This window comes from Poromitra crassiceps (genome assembly GCF_964638095.1).
Source record: "Poromitra crassiceps genome assembly, chromosome: 3".
Classification (NCBI taxonomy): domain Eukaryota; kingdom Metazoa; phylum Chordata; class Actinopteri; order Beryciformes; family Melamphaidae; genus Poromitra; species Poromitra crassiceps.
This window is the reverse complement of record NC_139625.1, coordinates 35,940,581-35,950,645: the sequence shown is the minus strand read 5'-3', so window position 1 is coordinate 35,950,645 and position 10,065 is coordinate 35,940,581. Positions and strand designations below refer to the sequence as shown.

General features: G+C 42.9%; 1 protein-coding gene across 3 annotated transcripts in view; it reads left to right on the top strand.

Moving 5' to 3' along the window:
• Positions 1-3,267: 3,267 nt before the first annotated feature.
• tfb1m (transcription factor B1, mitochondrial) overlaps positions 3,268-10,065 on the top strand; it is a 44,592-nt gene continuing 37,794 nt past the window's right edge. Inside the window, exons 1-6 of one of the 3 annotated variants that reach the window (XM_083633449.1) lie at positions 3,268-3,362; positions 4,481-4,627; positions 5,193-5,344; positions 5,654-5,762; positions 5,920-6,071; positions 8,406-8,525. In XM_083633449.1, the coding sequence (XP_083489575.1) occupies positions 4,495-4,627; positions 5,193-5,344; positions 5,654-5,762; positions 5,920-6,071; positions 8,406-8,525 (666 nt within the window). In that variant the 5' untranslated portion in view covers positions 3,268-3,362; positions 4,481-4,494. The remainder of the gene's footprint in view (positions 3,363-4,480; positions 4,628-5,192; positions 5,345-5,653; positions 5,763-5,919; positions 6,072-8,405; positions 8,526-10,065) is intronic. The other 2 variants (XM_083633451.1, XM_083633450.1) reach the window with 2 other exon arrangements.

The window sequence follows — 10,065 nt, the reverse complement described above, 5'->3', positions numbered from 1 at the left end:
ATCATTTGGGTCTGTAATCTTGGGCCTAAAGCAAGAGTTCCAGGGCGAAACAAAATTATTTTGGAGGCCATTTACACCTGGCATTAAAATGTGTTTTGGGTGATCAGATTGCAATCGGATAGTGCTTGACCACATTAACCTGATTACATTTACACCGATTGCTATCGGATCAGGCGAGCTAGCATAGAGCAGCAGAAGAACACTGGTGACTGTTGTATGTAGATTGAGAACGCGTTTGCATTTACACTTGTGTTGAATGTGGTCACAATGTGTCCCTGACCACCTCTAGGGGTGGTTTGGTCGATCGGATCACAATCTGTCCTCAATGTGTCTTGGGTGCATTTACACCAGGGTGGGAATTTCATCATTTTAGGGGCACATGCCATGCAGGGCACAAAGGCAATTGCTCTATTGACATCATGAAGAGCAATTTTTCTGAAATGTGTGTTAAAATGAGCCAATTACACATCCTTTGCACAGGGCAGGCTACATTAAACTGAGATCACTGATGCTTTTAAAGCAACTGACAGTAGCAGGCTGGTAGCAGGGCACAGCTGCCAAGGTGGCCTTAGGGATCTCAGGGCATCACGGCCAGAGGGAGGGGCAACAGTGGCCATGGCCATGGTCTCCACCATGATTTACACCTGTACTTTCATGTGGTCAAGCACTATCCGAATGCAATCTGATGAGAATCACCCAAAACACATTTAATGCCAGGTGTAAATGGGGTCAGGTTGAAGCTGCTTCCTGATTTCCAGCTTCTCCATCGTCCCGCCATGTCAGCACACCCCCCTTATAGTATAATAATAACAACAACAACAACAACAACAACAACAACAACAACAACAACAACAACAACAACAACAACAACAATAATAATAATTAATTGGAAACTTTGTTGCAGTACCTGTCTGTGCAGATCGAAGAGCTCTTCCAGGATGCAGTCCTCATCCAACCACTGGCCCCGGTAGCAGTTTTTCAGGCACTGGGTGATCTTGTGGCACATTGCAGTGGGCAGATGGTGGTTCCTCGCGTACTCTTTGACTTCAGGGTACTGTAGGGTTTGAAAGGTTAAGAGACTGGTATGGTGCGTTACAGAAAGCACAATGAGCATCTTCTGGATAGCATAGGAAGAGGGACTACAGAGCACTAAAGCTTTATCGACATGCTTACCTATTGAGCCCCCCCCCCACCCCCCATTGTCTGCTGTTTGGTTAAAGGCAGTGTGTTGTATTATTTAGAAACACTTTTTTTCTTTTATTCATTAGAAACGCAGTATTGCTCATGGGTGGAAAGGTGCATCTTTGACATACCAGCATGCATTCTACACATGGGCTGTATTCTACATCATGCTCGTACTGCCCTCCAGTGTTGAAACGGTGCATGAATAACTTGCCTTGAGTTCGATGGCTTTAAGTGTAGCTGTAATTGTATTATTATGTATGTATTATTATAATTATTACCAATTAGCATAGTATTTTGTTATCACACAGCCATCTTTTTACATTTTGATGCCTAGTCTATTATAAAATTGAGTATGTGGGCTCTGTTTCAAGTTCTGTGTTTGGCCACAGCTATGCCGTTTTACGTGCGATCGGGCTGAAACCTTCAGGGCGTGTAAAAGGGCACTCACTCAGAATGTTAAAATATAAGCGATGTGACGAATCCCTCTATCCAAAGAGCACCTCAGTCCAAAGCCTCCTTCCCAAACAAGAAAATGTTACATAATAATAATTTAAATAGTCAAGTCAAGTCAAGTCAAGTTTATTTGTATAGCACATTTCATACACAGAGGCAATTCAAAGTGCTTCACATAAAATGGTTGACAGGAAAAGAAAAGAAAAGAAGAGAATAAAATGGACATTTAAAAGCATCACAACAAAACTTAAAAAAATATAAAAGTCTTTAGTCTATTTTTAAAAGTAAGTAAGGTTGGGGCAGATATGAGGTCTTCAGGCAATTTGTTCCAGCTAGCAGAAGCATAGTGGGTAAATGCAGCCTTCCCATGATTTGATTTGATCCTAGGGACAGTTAATAAGCTGGACCCTGTTGACCTAAGAGTTCTAGACGGTTCGGAGCGTGGGAGCAATTCAGCTATGTATTTTGGGCCTAGGCCATTAAGTGATTTATAGACTAATAACAGTATTTTAAAATATATTCTATGACACACTGGCAACCAGTGTAAGGACTTAAGAACTGGAGTAATATGATCAGCTTTCTTAGTCTTCGTTAGAACTCTAGCAGCAGCATTCTGAATGAGTTGAAGTTGCCTAAGTTCTTTTTTGGAGAGACCAGATAAAAGGCTATTGCAGTAGTCTAACCTACTCTAGATGAAGGCGTGAATTAGTTTTTCTAGATCCTGTCGGGACATGTATCCCCTAATTCTTGCTATATTTTTAAGGTGATAAAAAGCTGATTTTCTGATTGACTTAATGTGGGAGTTAAAGTTGAGATCGGAATCAATAATAAGATTTTTGACTTGACAAATAAAATGCATGTTTTACATAAGCTATTCACAAAGCGATCTAGATGGATAAATAGCACTACAGGTGAGAGGAAATTGTATAGCCTATGGATGAATCAGCGTGACATCACTTGCCACCCAGCAATGCAGAACCCCGTGGCAGTTAGTATGAGTTGTGCCAAACAAACGTTAATATCTCAAAAACTATACATCACATCATCGCTTATATTTTGACATTCTGAGAGAGCAGAATTAGCTCAAGACTTTGATGTAATATGCATGTGTGTTCAAAGCTGTGTGAACTGTCGCAGTTTTTAAAATGTAAACAGAGTCAGCTGGCAAAGCGCATGCTCCATAGGGTTCCATTGCGTTGCCACCCAGTGACGCAGTTTGTTTACCAAAATGCTGCTCGGCTGATCCCTCGTATTGTCATAACAAAACATCTTTAAGAGTAAAACAGTGGGTAACACGATTGGCTTACCCTGGCTGCGTAGACGTCGATTCAAATGACGAAGGCGGAAGTTGAAGATGTGCACTTGGGTGCACTGGATAAAAACCTCGCTCCGAGTTTTCCGGCTATGGGCGGAAGACCGTGCTGTGCTCCAGGAAAAATATTCCGCTCAATTCTTGCGTTCCGTTTAGAAAGCATGGGCGACGCGAGTAACTAGCCTTAGCTAAAAACAAACAATTCGTTTGGTATGTCCATCCCTCTTATTTCTTCTCTAACTCGTAGCGACTGCCTACTGTTGCATTTCTGTGGGGGAACGAAAACACTGCAGCACAAGCCACCGGAAGACGGGGGCGGGTCTTCTTCTGTCTTCCTGCCTCAGTAACGCAGACCTCTCTCCCCTGAGAGAGCCTGGTGACGCGAGGTTAACTGGCATGGATGTATACACTGGTGAGGAAACGTGGCTTGTTATAACTTGTAAATTGTTTGGCTTTGTGTCCTCGTTTTGTTTTGTTTTGTACACGGCTCATTACAACGAGCGCCCCAGTGCGTCGAAGTGTTCCGTCTAAATCCAAAGGCTTTCCCCACAGCATCTAGCTACAAAGAAGACACATGCAATGACAAGCTAGTGATAGCACAAAAAGCTAACTACTATCACAGTCCAGGCTGTCGGCTCAGTCAGAGAGCAGTTCATATTCGGATTTTCTTCATTGCTGGCACTTGTCAGCCCATACCCTGACAAATTAACATCAATAACAATGCTGTGTTATCCAGCCATAACGTTAAGTACTGTGCAGACATGATAATGTAGCCTAAACTGCAAATTGATTGGTGTAATGTGAAGAGCCTTTCATGGTAACGTTATATAACTACGGTAACCTTCTATCCTACTTCTGAAACGTCTTCAAAGATGTTGCTTTTGTCAGAATGTGAAGTAAATGAGTAGCTGTCATGGTATTTACTAATTTATTTTCCAGTGTGAATTGCAGCTCGGTTGTAAAGCCACTAGGTGGCAGACGAGATCTTGTAATGAACCACCACAATGTCACATTGTCCAGGGTTTGACAGCGTTATTGGTTTATTGAACATGGATTCCAATTCAGAATCTATAAGAAAGTAAATGGAATTGATAACGGTTTGCTTTGTCTCCATAGAGTGCTCAGTCTGTCTGTCATACTGTGATTTCCAACATGTTTATGGACAAATGTCAGTTCTGAATGTGTTTATTTTAAATGTTAAAATAAAAGCTAAAGAAAGCCCACTCAGTAATCTTGCAGAATCATATTTGTAAAGGGAAATTAAAAACAATACCCAACCCTATCCTTTCAGCTTTGCCCTTTTTTGTTTGTTTGTTGCTAAGCATACATTTAGGAACACATAAGAGTATTGATGTTTTGCTGTTGTCATTATTACTGTAGTTGTTATTCTTAGTACATAACCCTCAGACTGCTCTTTTCAACAATTACATTTACACCTCCTGTAATCTGAACCGCCAGTTTTCTCTGCTGCTGAAGCAGCCGATCACTCACAGTTTCCATCTCACCTCTTGTATGTGTTGTTTCTCACAGTGTGCGCTTGAAAGATGGCTGCCTCTGGGAAACTGCCGTCTCTCCGCCTGCCCCCCCTGCCCACCATAGGCGAGGTGATAAAGCTGTACAAGCTGCGAGCTGAGAAACAGCTGTCCCAGAACTTTCTGCTGGACATGAGGCTCATAGGTCAGTCAGCCCCCCCCATCTTTCTTTCTTTCTTTCACTCTCTATCTGCAATGCACCAACATCTGCTACAGTAGCTACTGTACTTCGCTCCTGTGTCTACTCTGAGGACACAATGGTGCGTTCACATCCACCGCACTTGGCTGCACAGCTCCACGATTGTTCGTAGGCATTGAAACCGACAGGCTTTTCTGTATGGGCGAGGCTGAGTAGATCTCCTGCTAATGTGAACAGACCAAGTCAATTGTTTGCCGCTCGTGCCCTAATGTAATTATCAGTGATGCAGTGCAGGTCTGATCTGCTCTGGTGTCCTTGAACAAGGTGACTGTGCGTTAGATTAATCCATCCCAACTTCATCACATAGAGGCAGATGGGTATTGGGACATCACGCGCTATTAATCTCAATTTTAATAACCGAGACACTGATGAAGACCTTCGATTGCAGAGTGTGGTCTAATTTGCATGATGCACGAGTCCACCATAACTTCATATCTAATTCACAAACTGCACGCAGCAATATAAGTGGAATGAGCTGCGTGAATTGAGCACCGGTCATCCATCTTTTCAGACAAAATCGTGCGTCAGGCAGGCAGTTTGAGGGATGCCCACGTGTGCGAGGTGGGTCCTGGTCCCGGGGGCTTGACCCGCTCCATCCTGAATGCCGGGGCTGCTGACCTGCTGGTGGTGGAGAAGGACTCGCGCTTCATTCCTGGGCTAAAGGTACAAAAGGACATACTGAGACTGGCTGCATGTGGCTGAACTAGCCTTGTAAATGCACCACTGCACCAAGGTCCAGAGGTCATGAGGTCATTCAGGTCCCAGGGCTGCATGACCCCAGTTAGGGGATTGTCTTGGACTTGAGCATCCTTAGCCAGCTGCAGACTGACTGATCTCATAGCATCTTTAGAGATGGCAGAGACCTGTCAAAACAGAAACCATAGACTGAAAGTTTGTAAATGAATGTCGTTTTTGTGAACACCTTTTCGCTTGACTCCTTTAACGTCCGTCTTGTGGCATCCTTCTCCGCAGCTGCTGTCCGAGGCAGCGCCAGGCAGGCTGAGGATTGTTCATGGTGACATACTCACCTACAGAACGGACCGGGGATTCCCGTCAAAAGTCATCAAGCCTTGGGAGGATGGTGAGAAAATACACTTTCACAAGCTGTTATGGAATACTACAGTGTGTGGTCAGTGTTAAGATAGTCAACCTGTGGGTGTGTGTGTGTGTGTGTGTGTGTGTGTGTGTGTGTGTGTGTGTGTGTGTGTGTGTGTGTGTGTGTGTGTGTGGCCCCATAGATCCACCAAACCTTCACATCATAGGGAATCTCCCATTCAGCATCTCGACTCCTCTCATCATCAAGTGGCTGGAGAACATGGCCGACAGAACCGGGCCCTTCGCCTTTGGACGCACCCGACTCACACTCACTTTTCAGAAAGAGGTGGCAGAGGTGGGTGTCTGTCACTTTAGAATCACAATCAGTTTTAATGTGGGCTCTTGCTTCGCTCTTGCTGCATACATGAGTCAACCTATGAGACTTGGTATTCTGGCATTTATTATGTGGAAGCATTTCTTTTCTGTAAATGGGTTCTTTTGTATTTTGCACAAATTTGACATTTTATCTGTAGATATACATTTGTATCTGAAGGTTTTATTTTTTGTCTAAACTGCATTGCCTGGTTACATAAAGGCGTGGGGGGGGGGGGTGAATTAAAACACGAAACATCAAATTTCTAATCTTGAACAAAAGCTTGTACACCCTGTGCTAAAACTGGTAACGCATGGCAGGATACCCACGGGCCTTAAAGAGTGTGGTGCAGGTAATTTTTTTTTAATGAATTTACATTTTCGGCTCAAGATTGCTATGAAAATACCCCCCCTCCCTACTGGTTTACCAGGCAAAAAAAACAAAAAAAAAACAATCAATCAATAATAGAAATAAAACATGCCCCCAGGTCAGAAATATGGAGGAAAAGGTGGCATTCTAATGCACGTGCTCCATAAAAAGCCATCTGGACATACATGTATAACGCTTGTGATTACTCATCACTCACCCAGCCAGGCTGCTGTACAGTAGCACTGTACAGTGTGTACAAGCTACAGCCTACCTGCACCATGCTATTTAAAAGTATTAAAAAGGCATTGAATTTAATATTCTCAAATTAAGGAGGAATTAAGAAGTATCAAATTTAATTTACAAAGGTGTCAAATTTGTTCTTGTCACTTCACAGGGACAAGACAATTTTTATTTTAGCAGAAATAAACATGACAGGCAGTCAGCCTGCAGTGTTTGGCTTGTACGTCGAAGTAAACACCCTTTTCCTACAGAATATCATTGTCTGAGCTTCCACTGAAGAGAGTGCGGAGATGTTTACAGCAACCAGCGTCATGTCAAGCTACTGCTAGTAGCCTGGCTCAGGACAAGACTTCCTGTCAATGTTTTTTCTCTCTCTCTCAAAATAAGAATATAAAATGTATGATCTGACAATGGTGAGTTGTGACACTTTTGACAGTTGGAAGGTTTTGGTGCATTTTGCTTGCCAGGGTCTTTAAGTTCTTTGAAGTAGAAGTAGAAAAGCAACACGAAAAAAGAGAAAAAGGAAAAACTAGAATTATTGATTCAGCAAAATGTTTAAGGGGGATAGCATGGGCTATTTCATGATACTCTTATGATTTTGGGATAGTGCTAATAACTGGGAGAGATGTAATTGGAACAATATAAGTTGAAGAAAATGCTCTGTGAGGCTATGGAGAGGAGTGGGGGCTCTTAATGCAACAAATATACATCTTTTCATGTTATTGGACACACACACACCTCACAAAGTTATTGTGTATTAAATATGAATGTGAGTATTATAATAAGTACATAACTAAATAATTATTTTCTAGGGCTTAAAATCCATACTGATTTTCCATTATATCCTTAATACCTTTGCCAGTATGGCAGTGAAGTTGGCATTACATTTAATTATAATATATTTGGTATTAAAAAGGTCTTAAAAAGTCTTAAATTTAACTTGGAGAACCCTGGGGGTACCCTGTTTAAGATGCTCTTTATCCATGTAGTCACTACTGTATAGCTATTATTCATATAACCAATTACTGATTTATTGATCTATTAATTAATCATAACATGCAGCTGAAATACATAAAATAGGCCAGGAAAGTCATGAAGAGATTTAATGCCAAGTCATGAAGAGATTTAATGCCGGTGGCTTTATTGTGTCTGGAGTTGACATCTAAACATGATTATTAGATTACAGTGAAATTGTAATATTGGATATATTTGGATATTGAAGACATTTCGGGAGATGACTTGACGAAAACGCTGAATGAAGCGTTCGCTTCGGCCTAGACGACTGGTCTGGGCCACAGTATGGATATTGGGGTGAATGGGCGCATTTTCATGCTTGGCTTGTAATGATGCCTGGTGTCTTTGGACTCTCTCTGGCTTGTAATGATGCCTGGTGTCTTTGGACCATCTCTGGCTTGTAATGGTTACATGGTATTAGATTACAGTGAAATTGTTATTTTGCCTCGGTTCCGGCTCTGTCTTCAATATGTTTCCACCACTCTTGGAGGTCTCCCGATGTGTCAGACATCAGGTCAGGCCAGGATCCGCTGATGTAAAACAACCTTATGAGACCTCAGCGACTAAGCCAGTCTTACTGAACATGTATTATTTCCTAAGTTGTTCTGGCTGTTCCCCCTCCAGCGGCTGACAGCCAGCACTGCCTACTGAACATGTATTATTTCCTAAGTTGTTCTGGCTGTTCCCCTCCAGCGGCTGACAGCCAGCACTGCCAGCAGACAGAGAAGCCGTCTGTCCATCATGGCTCAATACCTCTGCACGGTCCGCAGCTGCTTCACCATCCCCGGACGGGCCTTTGTCCCCAAACCTGAGGTAGGATGCTACTTCATATGCCGCTCACAAACACAGTCGATGGTCGTGTGTTGTCCAAATACCAGAATTTTGAAGTAGTATTTTGGCTCTCATGGCAGCACGAGTGGATGAAAACACACACACACACAGACACACACACACACACACACACACAGACAGACACACAGTTCGACATACAAACTCTCTCTACACACACACTCACTATTACTGCACACTATCGCACGCTGTGCGATATGGACAAAATCAAATATGATATTTTTGACTAAATACCTCAATATTGATATTGTGACAGATTTTTGATAAATAATCATCAATTTATTTTTTGTTATTTTTTATTTTCTAACCTTTATTCAGGGGAGTCTCACTGAGAGCAATGCTCTCTTTTTCAGGAGCCCCCTGTTCACATTCACACACATTCACACCTGGAAGCTGCCCAGTACAACCACAGTCTGATCTTCTGGCCACTGAGCAGCTCCACTGGAGTGGTTGGAGTTAAGGGCCTTGCTCAAGGGCACCTCAGTGGTGCTAATGAGGGAGGGGCAAGCGCTGCCTTTTCACTTTCCCCACCCAGATTTATCCTGGCGGTCCTGGGGATTGAACCAACGACCTTCTGGTCACAAGCTCACTTCTCTAACCGTTGGGCCATTGGATATAATGATAAAATGGCAATAGCAAATAACAGCTAGAAGAACAGTCTGGTAAGTTCAGAAAATGACATCTATTTCCTGTAATGCAGCCTTTAAAACCAGTAAAAGACAACACTTAATATCCAAAATCGATCTAGTCTCATATCGATACCGATATAATATGGATATATTGCCCAGCCCTATTTTACTGTAACATAACAGGACTGTCCTCACATGTCTGTCTCCTCCTCTGGTACCATGCCATGGCCCCTCATCATGTCTCCATCACATCCCTGCTTGCTCTGCCTGCTTCCAGGCTTCATTAACAAGACTGTGTTGAATCGCTGGTAGGGATGTCAGTTTTTGGTTCATTTGACTTTAGATTAACCAACACCCTTAACCAGTTAACAACCAGTTAACTTTTTAAAAGACGTAAAATACAAGACAGTGTCATGTGCCGTTCAGTCCATTCAGGGTTTGAGACTGCATTATGCGCAATGCGACCATAGAGTGTGCGAATCCGGTACTGCAGTGCTTCCCACACTACCAAATCCACTTGAATTTGACATTAGTCTTATGTCTTATGTCATAGACTAATGTCTGGATGGAATAGTGATATTTTCACTCTTCCATGATCCAGAGAAGAGCAGAGCAGACTCAGGCAGCCTGCCTCTGTGTGTATAGGAGGAGAAGGAGGCGGGGCACGGGCGCTTCCCAGCTGGCTCCCACTCACTCACTCTGGCTCACTCAGAGATACACACATATGAGAGACACAAACCCGAGACATGGCGGAGAGGACTTACGTTAAACATTTGAAAGTGTGGATATTCTTCAAAAGAATCCATGTGGAAGACGCTTGTTCCTTGAAACACGAGGAGCGATCTGTCTAAACATTGAGCGAACGTAAAGAAAAT